The sequence below is a fragment of the Ricinus communis genome, chromosome 4 (assembly GCF_019578655.1).
Source record: "Ricinus communis isolate WT05 ecotype wild-type chromosome 4, ASM1957865v1, whole genome shotgun sequence".
Classification (NCBI taxonomy): domain Eukaryota; kingdom Viridiplantae; phylum Streptophyta; class Magnoliopsida; order Malpighiales; family Euphorbiaceae; genus Ricinus; species Ricinus communis.
Window position 1 is genome coordinate 30,375,429 of NC_063259.1, and position 22,309 is coordinate 30,397,737.

Here is a 22,309-nt window from a genome sequence, read left to right on the forward strand (position 1 = left end):
AATCAGTGACTTGTCTAGTTGTGAGGTTGGCGGGAAGATCTGATGGAGAGGGAGGTTGCATAGTGGGTTTTGAGGACGAAGAGGCCATGAAGATTATAGGAAGGTTGACTGTTAAGGTGAGGAGGACTATAGGCTGATTTTGTGGCTTTAAGAGTCTGGATAAGAAATCTGGGATGAGATTTCTCGTTCCTTTTATATGCTGGACTTCAAAATCATACCTGCTGAACCATGATTTTAACCTCAATAATTGAGATTCTGGTAAGGTCTTTTGGTTGGATTCAAAGATTTTTGGGAAAGAAGAATTATCCATCCGAACCAGGAATTGCTGTCCAATCAGAAAAAATTTGAATTTCTTTATCCCATATTTGACTGCCAAGATCTCCTTGTAGGTTGTGTGGTAATATTTTTCTAAAGAAGAAAACTGTCCTGATGCGTAACCACACAGTTGTTCTCTGCCATTGAGATTTTCAAGGAGGATGGCCCCCCACGCATAATCAGACGCATCTGTCTGAAGGATAAGATCTCCTGTAGATGGGATAGTGAGAGGTGGAGGATTGTGGGCCAACTCTTTTAGTTTTTGGACAGTTGTAGTCTGCTCTGTTCCCCAAGGAGGAGAGTCCTTTTTTAGCATCTTAGAAAGATGACATGTGTAGTTGGACAGGTGTGGTATGGCTTCTCTGATATAATTGAAAATCCCAAGGAACTGTTGAATTTGCTTTACTGAGAGATTCTCTTCTGGGAAGTACTCGAGCTCCTTTGTCAGATGCGAACCATACGTGTATTGGCCATTTTTGAAATGCATGCCAAGAAACTCTATCTCTTGCCGGCCAATAAGACTCTTTTTTTCTGACAGCATGATGCCATATTTTTGAATAATAGCGAGGAACTGTTTCAAGAGTTGATGATGTTCCTCAGCTATTTCATGGTCTTTTGAAATTATGGAGCCGTTTTGAGCCCAAAGGGCATGACTGTCCATTGATACTGGGCATTTGGGATACAAAAGGCTGTTTTGTATCTTTCTGAGGGATGGATACCCAATTGCCAAAAGCCCGCTTTGAGGTCAAATTTGGAATAGAACTGGGCCTTTTGGATATGGACTTTAAAGTTCGAGATTCGAGGGAGAGGAAACTTGTTATCTTGCAAGAAATGGTTTAAAGGTTTGTAGTCTATAACAAGTCTCTTTTTTTCTCGGATCTTTTCTCCTCATAGAAGGCTTAACAGGCCTATTGTGAGGTTGTGGGCTCAGTGAGGCCTTGTTGTAACAGGGTTAAGCATTCTGATCTGGCAAGGGCTAGATCAGTAGGGGACATTCCTAGGTGTGTGGCCTTTGTTGGGTTAATATCTTCATTGAGCTTGAAAGGGAGGCTGATATAGAACTAGGGATTTTTCCACAGGGGAAGAGGATGTTGAAAATGTGAATGGGATTCTGGGCAAAAGAGAAGGAATTTCTCTGTGTGTTGTAAAAATGGTGGACTTGTATCTGCTATAGTGAACAGATTAGAGGTCTCTGTATATGGACGAAATTGCCTCTTGAATTTTATACCATTGGGGAGAATCTGGAGCTTCTGAGCCTGATGATAAACATCAAACCCTATCAGGAGGTCTTTGCTTGGAAGATCTGAACCGATGATATGCGTCCATACCACGCAATCAGGAAAAAACTGTATCCCGATTTTCTGCTTTGTAATCAGAGTAGTCTTGAAGGTTTGACCATTTGCTGCCCTGAAAAACTGATCATGAGGCTTCCAGTATTCAGATGGAAGGACTTCGGGATTCATCATGCTTCTTTGAGCTCCAGTGTCAAAGAAAGCTATGACTGAAACAAGTTTTGCATATTTTGAAGGCAGAACTTGTATAGGAACATAGAGGACTGGAGGAATTTTAGTAGCAAGTTGAGATAACTCAAGAAGTGGATCTAGAGAGAAGGGATACTGCATTACATCTCTCAAGATTTCTTTTTCTTTTTCTTCTCTTAAAGAGAGACTGGTCATTAGGATTGGGATCTCGCTGTCATCCGAGTCTGAAGAGGACTCTTCTGAGGATTCAGTGGAGTCTGAATATTCTGCCTCGATCCCAAAAAGACTCTCTGGAGTAAGATTATCCTGTTCTGATAGTCTGGAAGAGACATAGACATGCTGACTTATTGTATCATCCTTGCTGATTTTTTCAGATTCTAAGGACAATTCTTAGCATAGTGCCCCTTTTTTCTGCAGATATAACATCTGTCATATTTGTGACCTTGATTCCTCTTTTTCCGAAAATATCTGAACCCTTTTAAGCGCGTCTTTCTTTCTCTGAATTCTTTGTTTCTGTGCGGGTATTTTTGAAAATGATGCCCGATCTTCTTTTTATAATTGGAGCAGACGCAGTTTGAGGCCTTGCATTTAATCTTGAGATTATTTTTGTTACAGGCCTTTTGAACTATCAAATCTCGCTGAGATAACCTTCTGAACAATTCTTGCTGGTCACAGAGTCTCTTGATGGAAGAGAGAGTGAATTGCCAAATTTCTCCAAGAGTGATGGAGGTGACCAGTTTCTTTGTCGTAGCAATCATGTTGTTGACCTCTTATTGTATCTCATCTGGTAATGAGGTGATGAAAGTATACTTCAACGTATCATCACCGTCATGCCCTCCAATGACATAATAAAGCTTAGACATAGCAGAATAATGTCTTTCCAGATCCTTTATTTTCAACGAACAACATTTTCGGTCAAAGTATTCTTATTTTTGTTGTCGTATAACAAAATCATAACTTCCAAGGAACTGATTATGGAGGACTGTGACCGCCGCTGATGGAGTTGGTAGTGTCACAAATTGAAGCCTGGTATACTCAGGTTTTGACTGATACCAATCTCGTAAGCTGCCTGTGAACCTTGTGACAAACTCAGCAAGAACCTTTTTCAGTGTGGCTCCATCAAAGGTCATTTGGAGATCAATCCACACCAAGAATTCAGAAAGCTTATCTTTCCATTTTGATGGAGGCAAATCATCAAAGGAGAACCAAGGTCCTGTGCCAGTTGTTGGTTTTGACCTTGGGTATGGAGCTCTAGTAGGAGCAAAAAATGACTGTGCATCTTCCTCCTCAGGTTCCACTACTTCTGGGCTGGGTTCAGTGGTAGAGGTATTCATCAGAATTTCTGTAATATCGGCCATCTCTGAAGTGTTTGAGGAGTAGTCAGAATCATAAGGACTGATGAGTGATTGTTCTAGTAATTTTTCTTTAGAAACTAGAGGGGGAGAGATTTTCTTTTGATGGGTTGTGGAATCTTTTGGGTAAAGATGAGAGAAAGTGCCAAAAGGTTGGTAGAGGGTTTCTTGGTGTTCTGGCTGTGGGAGGAAAGGAAATGAAGAGTAATATGAGGGGGCAATAGCAGAAGATGTAGAGGCTACTGATGTGAAGGATGGAATTGTAGGAGGTTGATCTCTTTTAAAATCATGTTCAATCTGATCAATTTACTTTTTTAGCCTTGTAATCTCCTTTTCCTTCTGAATGAAGGCTGGAGTGATCGGCTGAGGAACTCGGAGCTCTTTATCCAGAGCTTGATATTTGGCAGTGAGAGATGAATAGAGTTGCTGAGAGAATGTATCCAACTTATGGTCTAGCTTATGAGCCAAATGTAGAGCCTGATCCAGTTTTCCATCTATTTTCTTTAGATAGGAATTCTGGACTATAGAATTTGAGGTCTGCCAATTCAGAACCTCTTCTGGAGGAGTGAGGGGGCTCTATGGATCCGGAAGGAGTAATCCTTGAAGGAAGGATTTCCGATCTCTTATTCTCAGTCTTCCCTAGAGGAGGGAAGTCTTCTGGCTGGAGCATGAAACAGCTTTGGATTGAATGGGGTGGTTGTACTGCCAGTAAATCAGACTGATTCTCTTTTCTGCAACTTGCAGAAGAACTTTTTTCAAACTTGACTCCCAGTAGAGCTAAAAGTGCCTTCATTTCATCAAAAGTGATGTCAAGGTCAGTCTTTCCTTCTTTTGCAAGAAGATCTAAGGCTTCCTTAAATATTGGGAGAGGAGCTTTGCTCTGATTTTCTTTTTGTCTCTTATGGATGCCAATCCGAGGACCGTCTGGATCCTGGTCATCCGGCCTCGGTTCCATGACTGAACATAGAGTATCTGGAGTCATATTTCTTGGATCTTTCTTAAAATGCTGAAAACATGGTTCAGCAAAATCGAGATCATCTCCACAAGTGCATCCTGATCGGCACATTCTTGGGTCAACATCCCAGATGAAGTGTCCTTTTATTCTGGCAGCATAGATCTGATGTCCAGAGGACTGGAATGAGTGGATAGGGATCTTCTCCCTAGGTCTAGATACAGGCTGTATCATCGATGCCTGGAAGATAGAAGGTGCAGAAGAAGATTCTCCTGTCTTTGTAAAGATCGTCTTTACCGTACCATCTTTTTGGTTGACAAAAAGAGGGTCGGTGGCTTGAACAGGCTTGGCCTGAGATGCCTGAAGCTTTTCATAGTTGGTCACCCATTCAGTTGGGATCAGCTTCTGCAAATCATCCTTTTCCAGCTGCCTTGGGGCCTGGACTATTGTAGGAATCTGGCCAGAGTCAGCCATAATGAATAAAGCATCAGAGGAGGCTTGAAAGCCTGGGATCTGGAGATTAAAGGCATGATCTTGTAATCTGTAGACTATCTGATGGTGCAAGGTCGCAGAGAGAGCATCAGTCACTTGATTTGCTCCCGTTATCTGACTTAGACCTTGAGTGCAGTTGACAGATAAGGATCGTTGAGAGAGACATTAAATTTGGGGAAGAAAGTCAAACAACACTCCCAGTGTTAAGTGTTGTGACTATCGTGCCAATTACTGCATGTTCGTACTTAAGATATCCGGTAGACCCATCCTGCCATGATATGAGAGGACTAGCCTGACAGCTCCAAGATGGAGATGTGTATATCCCTGTTTCCTCCATTATTCTATGAAAGAAGTTGGGATCTCAGGGGTAACATACTGCTCCTGAGTGGTAGCAGTAAGAGAACATTGAGAAAGAGATGAAGATTGAACATATTCTTTTACGGATAAGGGTTGTTTATGGATGATTTGGTTGAAGATTTTTCTGACAAAATTCTGTTTTTTGAAAATATTATATGGGTTCATGATGAGTACAAGAGTATTTTCAATTTGGACATTCTCAAGAATATGAGAAATCTATACAAGATTATCAATCTTATTGGATATGGTTTTTCTGCAAGAAGGAGAGAGTTGTAGGGTAGAGGTGTGAGTAGTAACTTCTGAAGTCATGATAAGGGCCGAGAGCTGTTCATTCCATAATTCTCATGTTGTAAACTCAAGGTAGGAGAGATCCTCAAACTAAGACCGTATAAAGGCACCTCGCCATGTGAGGTCTTTCTGCTCTTTTGGATCTCGGTAGCCGAGTTAACCCTTTTGGATCATAGAAGAACAGATCGTCTAGACAATTACTGCATGAATCTTCTAGGAAAATAGTACCACTATGAAAATTAACGAGATGAATAAGATAGAGTTCCTTTTTTCTTGTTTCTTATGGCCGGTGATATTCAAAGACTTTGATGAACTGAGAAAAGAAGAAGGATTTTATAAAATAATTAAAATGGAATGTAAGAAAATTGGAGCAGAAGAAGAAGGCAAATCTGGACAGAAAAATGAAGGAAAGGAAAATACAAAACAGCAAGAAGATAAGCGAATGCACGCTTAACGTGATCATTTATTTATATAATTTCACATAGAAAATAAAATGAAGATAAAATATGTCAGAAGTGGGATTTGAACCCACGCCCTCTCACGAGGACCAGAACTTGAGTCTGGCGCCTTAGACCACTCGGCCATCCTGACTGCATGCTGATACGATCAAGGAACCAATTTTTTCTAGCTATCAAATGAAAATAGGGAAGCATCGACGGAAGGGCATTAGAAAGCTGAACTTCCATAAACAAAACTGTATTCTCCTTTTTATTTCACACAGCTCAACAATAAGAAGCTTTCTTGTCGGCACGAAATTGCGACAAGCTGAATGAGTACATTGCAGCATTGAAGAGTTAAAGGCGAAATCAAGAGACAGAGCAATGAGCGGATACTCTTGAGTTCAATACATTTTTCTCAGTATTGGCTTCTTGCCAGCCCCATCTCCACAAGAAACCGTTACTCTACCTAAAATTTCTCCTTTGACAGGGTGTAATCTCCGCCACCGCCGGTAGAAGGACTTGGATTCAGGAGTGGCGTCTCCTCCATGTCCGGCTAGAGATTCGCTGATAGTTAGTTCAGGCTCAAATTTGTACACTCAATAATAGTTGATGATAGAGTAGAGTATTGGTGAAAACCTCATAGACTTTTTCTTTTCTTTAATAACCTCAAGATTTTGTATAATCATAGCAGCACCATGAATTTCATGTCAAGCACGTCTCTGTAACTTGTTTTCCAGTTTTTTCTAATAAGATAAAAGATTAGAAAAGAAAAAGAAATGAAGAAAAGCCGCGATCAATGTAAGAGAATATCAATAATCTTCCATAAACAAAATTGTAGAATGAAGGTATGTTTTGTCGAAGACAGGCATTGCTTTCAGATATAAATCAGTATATTTGGACGGGAGTTTTCTATAATTTATATAAGGATTGTAATTCTAACTCTCGTTTAGAAATGGAGTAGCAATTAGAAGTAGGGTTTAAGAATTTCTAAAACGTGCATGCAATGCTTTTTGGAGATGATGGTAGTTAATTTTTAAATAATAATTTATGTAGTATGCTCAAACCACTTTGTGCTCTTATATGCCTAATACCAAGTATTTTAGATAGTACAATTGAGATTGCTGGTTCTCAGTAGGAGCGTCATAGTAGTAGTCACAGTATAAAACTATTTTGTTGTTAACTTTTCAGGGAGGGAAAGGGAAAGTCCCAACTAAATTTATATGGGGTAAATTACTCTGCTGGTACCAATTTTTTGGACTATATTTTAAATTGATACAAATACTTTAATTTGAATTTAATTTGTACCATAACTACACGAAAGTATATCAATTTAGGACAACTTTTCAATTTTCAACCAATTGATGCTGATTTGGCAATCTGAGGTATATTCTATTTGATTTTTCGCCTCAACATGTGTTATATCATAAAAGTCAGTCCAATCAGGCAGCGTGTCCCATTCCCTAACTTCTCCTAATGACATGGCACATACTAAGATAGAGAATCAAACGGAATATACTTTTTCAAATTGCCAAATCAGCATCAATTGGTCAAAAATTGGAAAGCTGCTCTAAATTGATATACTTTTGGGTAGTTTGGATACCAATTAAATTCAAATTAAAGTATTGTTATAAATTCAAAATATGGTCCAAAGGGTTGGTACAGCTGGTCAATTTTCCCAGTTATATGCATTGGAATTTCTCTTCCTACAGTAGCTGCTATGTAATTGATTCCTTGTGTGTTTTTGGGCTATTTTGCCATCATCAAATGAAAAAAAAAAAAAGGGTATATGCATTTGTTGTTCATACATGTTTTTTCCTTGCCTGACGTAAATGATAAAATGAAAATAAGCAAACACTTTTAATTCGTAACATGGTTTTCTTCTTTTGGCTCTAAAAGTAAGGACGCATGACAGGCTTATACTCGATTCCAATTAAGGGCATTAAGAAGCTAAATTTCTACTCAACCAGAAGAAGCACAAATAGGAATTATTTTGTCCTCCTTATAGGCTTATTCTACGGCCAGCTAAATGACAAGAAAGCCTTTCTTGCCAGCACAAACTGCGACAAGTTGAATTAGTATGTTGCTGCATTAGACAGTTGAGGCAAAATTAAGAGACGGAGCAGCGAGTGATACAGAGACTTTATAAGGTTACAACCATTGGAGACACTCAAATGCTAATGGAGGAACCTTTAGAATTGTTTTCATGGCTTTCAGAATGAGCTATTCATACCCCATCAGCTGTCTTCTCAGTATTTTCTTGCCCGCCCCATTTCCGCACGCGTTCAGATGTTTGTTCCACCTGCAAATCATTTTATACTTTGTGGGTTAAGAGTCCAAAAATATATCTGGTTGACGATGAACGCGTCTTCCGTAAAGAAGTCTCCATTTACCTCTTTGTTCCAGTTGGTTCTATAAAGTACAATCAAGAGCAGCAGAGTCTGCAACGCAGTTCCAGCTATCATTCCCCCCCAGAGTCCCTACATTGAAGCAAGCAATTAACATAAACATTTGTAAAGATGTTATAACTTGAATTGCATCAGCTAATAATCAAGAGCCAGTAAATTTTCATGGTAAAGCATGCTCTAGCCTGGATAATAGAAGAAAATACTAATTAAGCAGAGTTTATGTACCGCCACCCCCAACTTTGTTTTATAACCAAGAAAGAAACCAAGCGGAAGCCCAAAAATATAATAACAGCCAATGTTGATATAGGCTACTAATGCTTGCCACCCACTCCCAATTGCAACACCTGCAAGAGCATCATTAAAAATCGTCATCAGAACAGGCTGGAAACTGATCGTGTTAGTTTTATTTCTTAATCCAATTGTACCTCCGATTACAGGCTGAATACTGTTAAGAACCATGGTGATACCAAGGAGGAACGCTAGCTTCGAAACGGCTACTTGCATAGCTTTGCTGTTAGTGAAAATGATTGCAAAATGGTCCTTGGTTATCAATATGATAACCATGGAAAGAAGCCCAATGAGGAAAGATTGAAATATGGTTACGTATACTGAATATTTAGCAGCTCTTGGATGTCCCGATCCAAGTTCATTAGAGACGCGAACGCTGAAAAAGGTGAAAAGAAAATGATAATGTCAAAGATACATTAGCAAATTAAGGAAGAAAAGGGTACAAAAAGCACTATCCAATTCAGCGTTAGACATAGAAAATAGAAATACCAGCAGACAAGACCCAAGGCAGATGCATATGTGCATAATAATTGCTCAACTTGTAAAGCACAGATAAAAATTCCTGCTAATTAACAATGTACAGTACTAGGGTATTCATCCTCTGTTCAGCATATAAAACAGAAGAATTATACGTAGTTTTTAAATCAATGAATTTATAGCTGTAACTTAAGACTACAGGAGCAAACTTCTATGTGTATATATCCACAAGCAGAGTTACCTGATAGCTGCATTTACTCCAATGAACAACATGGCCTCCCAACCATTGAAATTCATACTGAAACATTCGGAAAAGGACAAGTTAATAAGATAAGCTAAAAATAAAATATCATTTGTAATGGCTTTTAAGAGGAAAGTATGCAATAGAAAAAGATCCATATTCCACGCAGTGCTTGTCGAATCCATAAATTTTATCCAAATTCATTATTTAGTTTAAAAAAATGAGACAAAATCTATAAAACTTTGTAAAATCTAAAACCTTGAAATTAAGAATTCTTAAAATCCATATAGAGATGGGTTTGTTTTACATGAAATCTCTCACTTTAGTAAATGAAAAATTGTTTCTATTTATTTCATAAATATATATTGATTTAATCTATATACCAAATAAGAGAGTATGAACTGTTGCAATCCTATCTTATCATGTGAATTTAATTCAGCCTTGAATCGTGGCTAAATCACAATCATATGACAGGATAGGATCATAAACATGAACAAACTCAAGGAATCAAAAATTTATAAAAGCCTAGATATTTATAATCCATTAATTTTGACAAAACTAAATGATTCTAAAATACCCCATTCCAAAAGAGAATTCAATCACTAAACCATCTCCTTTAAGTGAAAAATGCTTGCCGCGAACAACATACTCGAAAATACTCACCATATAGAAAGGGAACCAACTGCGATCACAGCATTGTCAAGATGCCCAGTGAGCACAATAATGCTCATCATATACCATATCTCCAAGCAAAGCATAACAGCAGAGGCAAGTGATAGCCTGACAAAAGCCCAAATCTCCTTAAAAGCAGACGATGATAATCCAGTCCAACCTTCCTTGCACCAACCTATTACATATACAACTTGAGCTATAGACATTCCCCAATTGGTAATGTCATATGCTATGGCTGCACCACTTGTACCCCACCCAAACACATAAATTAAGAGCCAAAGCAGAGGAATGTGCAAGATAAATGCCACAAACCCAATCCAAGCAAGCACCCTGACCTTGCTTTGTGCCTGAAGGAACTTTTGGGTAGGGAAATTAACGGCAAGTGAAAACAATTGCGGTATAATTAATATAGTAAATTGCCCAGCAAGATCAGCTACACTATCCTCTTGACCAAGAAGCTTTAGTATTGGAGTAGCGAAAACGTAAATCGGCAATAGAAAAATACAAGTAATCCATAAGATAATCCATGATCTCTGCATGTAAATCCCCAGCATATGAACTTGCCCTGCACCAAAAGCTTGACCACAGAGTGTCTCTAATGCACTCCCCATACCAAGCTGCAATGTAGTGTAAATGAATCAGTTTTATCTTATATGTTGTTTCGCCAAACAAAAGGGAAAGAAAACAACTTTCATTTTTGGAATTCACGTGTTAATATTCAATGATCTAATTGATTAAATACAAATCAATCATCCAAAAAATTCATATCCTTGTATCAGAAAATAGGCAATGAACCCTTCTTATATCAGTGACTTGATCGTAAACAAACGCAAGAAAGATTGTAAAGAATATAATAAATGGAGAAACGCAAAACAAGAAAAAGAAGAGCAAAAAAGATGGTGGCATGAGCTTACCATGAAGCCAAAAGAGAAAGTGCCGATAACAGAGAGAGAAATGGCAACGGCAGAAAGCTCAAAGTCTCCAATATGACCAACAAAGATGTTAGTAACAGAGTTAATACCATACTGACACATAATATTGAACACAATCGGAGTTGCAATCTTCCATATCTTAACTGTCTCGGTCCAAAAGACAGATTTTATGTCCTTGAAGCTCTTGACAGGGGTGTAATCCTCATCGTCGCCGGCAGAGAGGCTTGGAGTGAGGAGTGGCGCCTCCATATTTGGGTGTCCGGCGAAAAGATAATAGAGACTGGGTCTTCGTGAGTGAAATATGGGGAGAGAGTTAGTCTGTTCAGAATCAGAGGTGTGCAGAATGCACTCCCTTTTTTTGCTACTTTCTTATAGACAGTTGGAAAATGCACGTCATAACTCTTCGCTCTGTTTTTTTAAAATAATAAATTGGAATATATATTATTACGGGCAAAAAAGAAGAGGGTAGGTGCATTCTGTGGTTTTTATTTTTCTTAGCCTCTGTAACTCTTATTGTTCATGGGAATCGTAGGATATTATTAAATGCACAAATAAATATCTTCATTTCATTGTACTTAATCCATTCTTCACTAATTTTAGTGATTTATAATGAACATTAAAGACTTTTTACTTCCTGCGCATTAGCCTCTGATAACTAATTTTTAAAAGAAAAACTCAAACCTGAATTCCTTTCCTATAGGCTACAAATCTTTTTTTGCATTATAAAATCTTGTATCTGGATTTCATATAAACTGTTTCTATAATTGAAGATCTTTAAATAAGAGGCCACAAGTCTACGGTCAGTTTGGCACCAGCTGATATTATTATTAGCTATTATTATTATTATTAATTTGTATATATTATTTTTTATGTGTTTATCGTTTCACTTTGACCTTCATATCTTGCAACTGTAGGCTGTTGGGCAGGTTACCGCAATTATGGTATAAGAAAGCAAAATAAATTAATTTGAGTTTATGTAATTATAGTCATCATCCAACTTTGCCTACCAGGAGCAGAATTTTCTCAAGAATGGGCGACTGAATGTGTTAGATGCGGATGTTCTCAGAGACTGAGAGGAATATGCGGAGCTTTTCTGAGAACTCGCTGGTGAGTGGTTCTCGACTCTGAGATCTCATCTTGATGATGATTTATTTGCAGGATAGCTCGGATGCTCCCAACATGTTTATTTTTTATAATATTGGAGGCACATATTGTCTTTTGCAGATACTTGTCTAACGGATTATAACAGAGTTGATGCTAGTCAGGTGTCAAGGCAGGCCTCACGATGGCGCAGACAGAATTCTGGTGTGGTTAAAATAAACTTGACGCTGGCGTCTGGTATAAATGTATGGAGAATTGGCATGGTGGCTCGTAATTCGGATGGGAATGTCTTCTCTGTGGTCGAAAGAGTATTCATAATCAAGGTTTCAGTTGGAGATGCAGATGCAAATGCTGTTTTGTTTGCCATTGGGGTTGGTGATAGTATTAATATGGTGCAGAAGAATGAATTTGGCATAATTTTGGAAGAGATTCGCGAAGCTGTTTGGGTTTTGGCTTGTTAGGAAAGGAATGGGCTTGGGTGAGAAGATCTGGTAATGCAGTTGCCCGTCAACTAGCCGAATATGCTGTTCAAGGGCATGAGAAACTATAATGCATGAGTTTTTTCATTAAAAAAGAAAATTAAAACAGAAAATAGCTAGTTACAGAATCAAAAAGAAGAAATCGTATAAGAGGAAAACAAAGTGGGATCTCTAAGAAAAGAAGGGCATATAAGATAAACTAAAAATTGTACGAAATTCCAAAGAAAAATCATAAAAAAGAAGTAACAGAATTCCAGAAAATCTTGCAGAAAAATGAAAGGGATGAGATAGAGACAGAATCTAAAATAATAATAATAATTTGTAAAAGGGAAAAATAAGTAGAAACGAAAAGAAGAATTAAAAAAGAAACTTGAAAAGAGGAGAAGTAGAAACAGACTAAACCTTTACCAAAAAGAGGTTAATTGAAACATTATAGAAAATACTTGCGCAGCACAATGTGGGAAAAAAGGCAAATCAGATTGATATAAACTATGTCCACTTTCAAAACTTCAATCTCAATTAGAACTGACTTCAATTCTTCTATTTTCACACAGTTGTATAACATTTTCCTTTTTATACTTATATGTTAAGAAAATCGAAAAAGAAAAAAAGTTTTTCTTTTAGAAAAAAAAAAAAGTAAATAAAGAATTAGGCTATAATGTTTTTCCTTTTCTAGATATCCAGTAAATGACAAGGGAAAAAAGAATCAGAAACAAAAAAAGAATTATAAAAATTTGAAAATGAAGAAATAGCAAACATATATATTGACAAATCAACTGCTCTTTTTCTTTTAAAGATAGACATTATGAGAATCTAAAGTAATGTTAAAGAGATAATAAATGAAGACGACAATTAAAATGTTAGGCTCCTTGGCTCAGCTCAAGGGGCGAGTGTTGATTACTTGTTTTTGGATCTGATGGAGCGATAATAAGTGGGAAAAACAATAAATTACTTTCTGGGTTATGTATTCTCAAACCCTGCTAGCCAGGCCTACCTTACAAGCCCATTTGCTTCGACACTTATCCCTTTCACCAAGGATTGTTCATGCATCATTTGTTCTGTCAGAGATTAGATGAGTTTTATACATATTAATATTATAATTTATAAGTAGTTACGCACTTATAGCATTCTATGTTCTTTATCAAAAATATGTAATGAAGTTAGCGCTTTATTTGGAAACAGAAAAAAGAAAAAAATGAATTTTAATTTTCTATGGTAGAAACATATTCGAAATAAAATGAGGAAGGAAAAAAAATATTTTTTTGTCCAAAGAGGAGAGGGAATTGAAAGAAAAAAAAAAAGTATAGTAATAATAAAATATAAATTTTAGATTTAAATGTAAAAAGACTAAAATGCAATTATTATTTTTTGGTAGAGAAAGAATTGGGCAGAGGTGAGTAATGAGAGAGAGAGAGAGAGAGAGAGCAGATATAAAATTGGGCACGCCCGCAATTTTAACTGCACCAAGAATAGCTTCAGCTTTTAGACAGCGCCCAGCAGCAAATGTAAAATCACGTGCCTAAACACACTGACAAACCTCATGTCAAGACTCAACCTATGATCCTTCGAAACGTGTACAGACCAAATCTTAGGAGCAAATTTAACGGCTCTGATTCATCGAGAAATGCTTCCTTCCTACTCTCTAAAATAGATACGGCGCTCATTTCTATTTAATAAAAGTTCGATAAATATAATAACGGGAAAAAGGTCAAAAAGGACTTTTTTTTCTGTTTTCTTAAGCAAAAGATGCACGCCCTGACGCAGGCAACCTACAGCTACAAGATTTGACAATACTATCACTTTCCCTTTTCCTTGTCACCGGCTATAACAAGTCCGTCTGAATGAAAATTAACACCTTTTTATTTACTAATGCAATGCATTTTCGAAATTAAGATTACACCCTGCTTAATATATCAATGTATATATTTCAATTTTTTTTTACTTAAAACAATTTTTATAATAATAAAAATGCATCTACCCAATTTTTAGAATTTTAATTAACTCTTTTTTTCTCATTAATTAACTCTAATTCAAACTTATATAAAATATAAAATAAGTATATGGTGTAATTTTGAGTTATTTTGCTTTAAGTTGGATGCGAGAGATTTTCAGTAAGGGTTGCAAAGCCTTCGCAAATTGCGAGTATGGTGGGACTACAGCTTTCAAAAGTGATAGCTTCTGCTTAACAATCAATTGGAGGCAAACGACAAGAAGTTGCTCAAAATGTGGCTGATATTACAGAGTTGCTTCCTACTTTTAGCTTTATTTCGTGCAACCAATATTATACCTTAGTGTAAATTAAGCCAACTTGGTCTGTGCCTTAATTAATATTTTAGTTAGAATTTAGATGATACGATCATCTGAATGAAGGAGCCATAAGGTGCCTCTAAAGGTTAGGTGATCCTTGTCTTAGCATACCAAGAATTTATCCAAGTTTCATGAATAACTTTGCATAGTTTTGCCAACAACCAGCTTCTTTCTCTTGTACTGCTGTAATTTCTTTCTGCATTTTCATCTCACAAGAGACTTACTATTCTTATCGATACTTTTTTTCTATTTAGCATTAAGAGTTTGCCCGATTATATAGAGCATGTTCTGTAAAATATTATATCAAATGTTTTGATAAATTCACAATTTTTATTATATCAATCAAAATTAATTTATATTAAAATGACAAAGAATATTTAACATTATTTAGCCACGACAAATACACAATTTTATGTTTGGATATAAATTACTGAAGAAAACAGCTTTGATAATTTAATCACTAAGGATAATTTGCATTAATAAAATAAGATTTGCTAATAAGTAATACGTGGCTCATCGCTGATTTAGTGTCTTTTTCCTTAGAAAATTTATCAATTACTATTTTTTTTTTTAAGTAAATTTGAAAAATATGATTTATAAAAAATTATCAAATAAATTATTTTAACCGTAGTTTAGAATGTAAATATGATTGAGAATTTGTAATCAGCAGTAGTATATAACTTGTGTTTGGAAACTTTTCTTTTTCTGTCCGAATTCTGGAACTAAAAAAACTCGGGAACGGCAAACTGGATTGTGTTTGTGGGTTATCAGAACTCAGATGATGACAGCTAAAGAGCCCACTGCTGTTTGTCCACGCGTTCCTCTGCAGTTAAAAAGGTTTTTCTAAAATGATACCGTATCAGAGAAATGGGAGAGATTTTTATACTGACCTTATTACATTACACACTTGAATAAAATCAACCGTATTAATTAATAATATCATGTTTAACTTTATAATATAAATATTTTTCGACATATATTATATAAATATATTTAAAATTGATTAATAAGAGGTGATGTGAAATAATTAATAAATATGTTTTTATTATAGACTAAATGTATATTAGAATTTCTTCTAAAATAGACCGGTTTTTTTTTATTTAGTTTTATTGTGATAATGTTGCATTGCCAGCATGTGGTGCCGTATTTCTAATCTGGGCATTGATATTAGCACAATTTTAATTATCTATTTAAAAATGTCTAAGGAATTGGTCCACACGAATAAAGATTTTGCAATCATGATTGAATCTTGTAACGAAGAAAATACTTAACTCGCACGTGTAAGCTCCTTTGAGTTACAAAAGAGATACGTATGTATTTTTACACAATGGTATTGAATTTGAGTTGGTAATTTATCTGGGCTAACTTACATGGGCGAGGTTCAATCAATGTAAGAACATAAAATAAGTTTAAATATATCTCTCTCATTAGAATTAAATATGATTGGTTCCAACCCACAGTTCCAATTTCAATTAGAGAAACTATACCTAAATTAATCTCTTAAATTCAGGATTGATTTTAGCTGAATTTCAATTTTGAATTGACTCATAATTATGTATAGTTTTAATTATATTAACTAATTTTGGTGTTTAAGATTTTATATAGTTCAAGTGCTTCTAAATATAATGTGTTGATCACGAAGGAAGTGGATAGTATAAATAGATGACCAAATAAAAAAAAAGTAAAAATTATCTCAAAAAAGGGTTCTTTCTTCCTTTTTTTTTTTTCTTTCTTAAATGTAAGAAATGGTATCACATAAAATTATATGGATATAATCAAATTAATAAAATTTATATAATATCAACAAATACATCTAACATTAACCTAGCTACAAGCTATTGGATAAACTGATCAGATAATTACAAACTAAAAAAAAAAAAAATTTTATTAGACATCGTCAAGAGATAATAATTTTATTACTTGAATATTACATCAAACAAATTCAATTTTCTATTATACAATAAAAATAGTCGTCATCATATAAAAATAATTGATTCCATTAAAATTAGTAATTAGAAAAACTGTTACCTTATAAAACTATGGTGGGACATTATGGCCTTCGCTTTTGTACATACGAATTAAGTTTGTGTACAAAAATATACTTTTTTATTTTATTCATAATTGTGAAAAGACCAACCAAACTGTGCCTGATTGACGATGACATGGAGTGAATTATTTAAACCACTCCTTCTTTGTAATAATCTTTTTATACTCATCTTATTTTTAATTTAACTGTGATCTTTATTTATTTATTTTCTACTTTCAATTTACTTATGGTATAAATACTATTAACCGGGATAATGACTCTAACAGTCATTTAACTTTGTTCTAAGTTTTATTTTAGTCATTTGATTTTTATTTAAATAATAGTGATGGTCTCTACGTGATGAATATATAAAATTTGACGTGATGAATATATAAAATTTGACGCGTCTAAATTATCTTATAATTGTGTAACTAGTCACTATCATAGTCAGATTAATGATTTTAACTCATTATTTTTTATGAAGCTGTAATATATTTATTGAATTATATCTTTCATTGCTATATACGATCATTTAATTAAAGATTTATAATTTAATTTATAGTTTTTTCGTTTGTACTTTATATAGGCTTTAGAGGTTAACAAGTGAAAATAAAATATTTTATTCAAAATATGAGAAAAAAATATAAAAATGAGAAATTGAAATAAGAATGGAGCAATAAACTGCATAATCTTTTAAAAGTTGAGGATGATTTTATTCAATCTTGAAACAAGAGAGGGATGTAAGTGTAAATACTTTTAAAGATGAAGGAGTTGTTGTAATCATTTTTTTTTTTCTTTCATTCTTTAACGTATCTCCATGTGCTACGTTGAAAATAGGGATGAGTCGGTTCACGTGAAAGTTGAAAACCCTCATCCTCATAAATAGTAACCAATTTTCCTTCTTACTGAATTGCTGTGAACCTAAAAACAATTAATTCACGTTGAATAAGAAAATGATCCAAAGAAAATAATAAACTCGGCAGCCACAGATGGATGGTTGGTTCAATTCCTTTTACCAACTCGGTCGAGTTGGGACTCAGATTTGGACCAAATAACCCAAGTCACAGTAGCTAATGGCATTCCTTTTGCAAACCTAATACACACTTTTTTGTAAACTTACAATTTATTACTCCGTTAATAAAATTGATAATGTTAGTATTAAATTTCTATAAATATAATTTGATGTTTGATATTTATTTTTTTATATTAAAATAATATTATTAATTTTTATTTTGAAAAAGAATTCTCCAAAGTGCTCTCAAACCATTACTTAAATTAAATTTCAAATAAGATTTTATTATTTATTTTTATAATGATGGTCAAACAGTGTGGTGTTTATTACATAATTTATATTCTCGAAGGATTTTATACATTAAACGTATTTTGATCACTCAAGGCCCTTATTCATAATTAAAAGTATATTTTATCTTTTTCTGAAAAAGAGGAAAGATGTTATATACTCGAAACTAATGAAATTATATTTGTAGTTATAAAAAGAGAGAAAAAAATAACTGGAATATTCCAATTGAGCATGTAACCTGTCAACTCAACCCGGAAGTGTGGATGTCGTGTGCCCCTCGAAACCTCAAGAAGCGCGTGGTCTCGTTCTCTTCCCAGAAAAGAAAAGAAAAAAAGAAAGAAAGAAAGAATGCAAATAAATATCAGTTAGCAGTCGGCGTTGATGTATTCCAAATGCTAACCGGCTATTCCAGGTGGTGAACTTCAAACCTCTTTCTAACCGAACAATATGGGCCCACAACATCCTTGCTCAAATGACGTTAATACCCTTCATCACCAGGAGTTAGGAGTGGAGTTCTGTGAAGGCAACGCCAATTCTCCACCAACACTCGACAGCTTTTTTGTAGTTAAAGTGGTGGCGGGCTTTTAAATGAATTTACCAGATTAACCTTGCATGTTGGTTAGCCTGTAATCCGGTGGGTGCGAAAATCATCGGACATTTGATAATGGGCAATATAGAAATGCAAAATAATAGTTAGGAGAGGCAAAAGAGAAAAATTAATTTAATTAAAAATATATGGAGAGATTGGGTTAGGCAAAGTACAAGTGGCACATGAGGTATATGTTTGACACGTATTCTGAAGAAGAAGAAGGTAGTTTGGATGGTTTAGTTTGCTAACCAATTTCTCACTAATTTAATTTGCCTACACGCAACCTTACTATGAAATGTCAAAATACTTGCTTGGTTTATGTTTTATGCCACGTGTGTGAAAGTGTGAGGATTTCAGAAAAAAAAAAAAAAAAAAAAACAGATTTTCACATTTTTTAAATTTTACAGTAATACCCCTTGTCATTGTGTCTATAAATAAACATTATCCACTTCTCAACTCTTCTAAACTTTCAAGGGTCAGCATTTGTGTCTTGACTGAAAAGCCTATAGATTCCAGCCTAAAATTGTGATGAACAAATCATAGTTGATACTAAACTATATTGTGCAGAGTTACTGATTTTACTGGCTGCTCAGTTGTTTCTATTTTAATTTTAAATATTATTTAAGATTATATAGTTTAGTATCATATAATATAATATAACTAATATCTAGTATAAATAAATGGATCGACACATTATTCTATCCTTAAAGAGTTTAAATTAACTAGTTAAAATGAAGCAAACATGGTTTATCTTTATGTATAATTCAAGTTGATTAAATAAGTTTCTTGAAATATATGTTTTTGAAATCAAAACCCAATTAATATTAAAATTAAAATGAAAAATTAAGAGATATAAAAAAAAAAATCATGTGACTTATAAGTATTTTAATAACTATTTTCACTTTATAAGAATTGAAAGGATTACAAATTGGAATCTCATCATCGACCATCCATTAATAATGAAGAGAATTCATTATCTTTTGTAGCAAATATTAGAAAATATCCAGAAATTCTTTATCTTAATAATAAATGTTAAAAAATTTATATCATCTGTTTGCGATTTAGAACATGTTAGGTATCTAATTCAAAAAAATAATAAATTGAATGAGAATTGAATCTTCTACGTACAAAAATAACGAATTTAAAAATCTGCCGCTTTTCTTTTTTTAAAATAAAAAAAAAATTAAATAAACTGCTACGAAGAACTAACATTAATTAAATATGCTAGCTGTTTAGAAATGGCTTAATTTTCAAGCCAAATGAACACAAGTGTGGGGTAGATTCCTTTATGGCCACTATTTATATTTTGGTAAAGTGAGAACCAAATGAATGATCATTCTCAAATCAAAATGGCTTGTGCCTATTTCTTTTTAATTTGTTAAAAAAAAAAAAAAGAATTGAAAGTGATCATCAGAAAAGCTGAGGCTGAGAGAGTAGCAACCAACCAATATACTGATACACCATACACATTCTCTTTTCTTTTTATATTTTGGCATGCAAAATTTAGTGTTTATAATTTGATTAAACCCAATTTTTTAATTTTTTCAAAAAGAAACTGGGGCGAAGGGGTGGATGGATTTTGTTATATAAACATAAAAATGTTGGAAAGATGGGTCCAGAGATGAGACGAGTTAAAACTCTAAATAAGATTCTTTACGTACACATCATTGAAGCCGCAGTCAATTAATATGTACCCATTCATCCATTTTCTGTTTCTTTTTTTTTTTTTTTAACTTTCTATTGTTTCCAGGGAAGACAAACTCTACGATATTCCAGGAAAGTGCTGTCATCAATTTTTTCCATTGTTTTTCCCAAGTCTTCTTCAAGTAGACCTCCAATGTCATGATTATTAACCAGCTATTATATCCTTGCTCCTAATAAGATAAATTATGTACCCATACAAACAATGCCCACAGCATTTTAACCCTTCTGATCATGCAGAAGAAAAAAATAAAATTGTACATTGCACATTATAGTAAAACCCATTTACTTTCTGATTTGAGCATTAAAAGGCGATGTAAATATTTTTTGGGGCATAAGAAGTGGTCTGAAAAGTGGGCTAAACAAAAGCTAGGAATCATCAAGGGACAAACATAAAAATCATCATCCCTGTCATTTGTTTGTCAGCCCATGTTGATACTCACAACAAGTAACTTCCAAAACAGGATTTTATGCCTCGGACCCTTTAGGCAATGGTCTCCTATTTAACTGTTCAAGTTGTAGCTTTCTATTGCCTCCAGCTGTATCAACATACACATACAGTCAATTTGGTCAGATTAATTATTAGATTGGACCATTTTTTCTTTCTTTTTGAGCTAAGACAATTTGCTTCCGACCCTATTTTTAAAATAATACCAATTCATCACTAAACTAAAGCACTAAATTGATCAGTTTTGCATCTATTTTATCCACAGATTACTTAATATTTTCTTTCGGTGGGTTTCGTAACTCGTATGTGAAATGGATATCATATCATATCATATCATATGACATTGCTTTCGAATAGTTTTCACAAATTAAGTTCATGCATCTACTTTGACATGCTCCTACTATAATTTAGTTGGGTGTTGTATTATTTTTATCCATATATACAGTATCTCAAATCATGTCTTAACATGTTGTTGAGAAATAAATAACACATAAAGCACAAAATTTAACATATATACAGTATCCATATAATTCATTCCGCTATTTGGTCACTCCATTCTAGCATATGTTCACTTTGTAATTTACATAAACCATACACAACACATATGCTATTAAATTGTTAAAAATAAAGTCATTTGAAGTTGTTATAAAGTCGAAAAAATGAACTGTAACTATTGTATCAATATTTTATTATAAATATAATTCACAGAATCACTTAAATATAAAAGTTGTCAAAGTGAAATTGGAATATGATAAAGTTGTAATAATATTTGTGTGGGAAGGATATATTAGCCATAGAGGCTGTTATTTTAATGTTTTTATTTTGAGTGACCCGTTTGAAAATGTCAAATAAGTGAACTTTTATGTAAAATACGGGTCAAATAAAATAAAACTTTCAAGTAGAAAATCTCATGAATTAATGGCGTTTTAGACAAACCATTTTATGCCAAAGATTAAAATATTACTTTAGTTAGAAGCATCCATGACGAGTAGAGAGTTGTATTTTTCTTAGTGGAAAGCAAAGTCCTCAATTTTGAAAATGAAAGATTCATATTTTAGAGATTAAAATATAAATAAATTTATAATTTAAATATCTATAACTGAAGGGATAATCCCAGTGGTATTGGAGGCCATAAATAAGTAGCAGGTTTAATTTCTCCAAAAAGAAAAGGAGCAGCTTCAAACTTTCTTTTCAGTAACACCCATTTAGAATCTCTATTCCTATTGATTAATCTTAACATTTTCCTTTTTTTTTTTTTTAATTTATTTATTTATAAGAATACAATAACTCGATTAAAAAATAATTTATAAGGCACGGGATAATAATTTTTTTAATATTTTAATGGTTGGGGCTTCGCCAACGTAGGCGACCTTTTTCTGGTTTTGAAATTCCTGCATCAGACGTAAAAGTCATTGACCCACACGTGTGCGTTAACTCTCCACCTATCGACCGGCTATTTCCCGTTAATTAGAAAACAGTTACTACAATTTCGAATCAACAAACCCCAGCTCTAGCAAAATTATTCAAACTAACGGTGCAGTTACCAAAACTTCTCTCAATGCTCTTCCACGTGTTGGACGAGTCGTTTTCTTTTGCGTTCGGGATTGCATTCTTTAGGTTATTTTCTTTGGCTTTTCTGAATAGTTCGTAACTGTCCTGTCAGGTG

At 34.2% G+C, this 22,309-nt stretch overlaps 1 protein-coding gene and 1 non-coding gene across 2 annotated transcripts; both read right to left on the reverse strand.

Moving 5' to 3' along the window:
- Positions 1-5,744: 5,744 nt before the first annotated feature.
- Positions 5,745-5,828, reverse strand: TRNAL-CAA. Its single transcript has one exon. It is a non-coding gene; the product is annotated as a tRNA-Leu (tRNA).
- Positions 5,829-7,607: 1,779 nt separating this feature from the next.
- On the reverse strand, positions 7,608-11,210 carry LOC8277113 (protein DETOXIFICATION 35). The gene is made up of 7 exons (XM_002513620.4): positions 10,675-11,210; positions 9,752-10,377; positions 9,089-9,145; positions 8,508-8,746; positions 8,308-8,426; positions 8,068-8,154; positions 7,608-7,976 (listed from the first exon to the last, which is right to left on the reverse strand). The coding sequence occupies exons 1-7, from the start codon at positions 10,939-10,941 to the stop codon at positions 7,902-7,904; spliced, it is 1,470 nt and encodes a 489-aa protein (XP_002513666.1). The 5' UTR covers positions 10,942-11,210; the 3' UTR covers positions 7,608-7,901.
- Positions 11,211-22,309: the final 11,099 nt, after the last annotated feature.

Bases quoted from the DNA above. Each gene is read 5' to 3' on its own strand.
- LOC8277113 (XM_002513620.4), bottom strand. From the start codon at position 10,941: ATGGAGGCGCCACTCCTCACTCCAAGCCTCTCTGCCGGCGACGATGAG. The intron at 9,146-9,751 runs GTGAGTATTTTC...CGAATGTTTCAG, and splicing joins GTTGGTTCCCTTTCTATATG to TATGAATTTCAATGGTTGGG. The intron at 8,155-8,307 runs GTACATAAACTC...GCTTCAATGTAG, and splicing joins AAACAAAGTTGGGGGTGGCG to GGACTCTGGGGGGGAATGAT.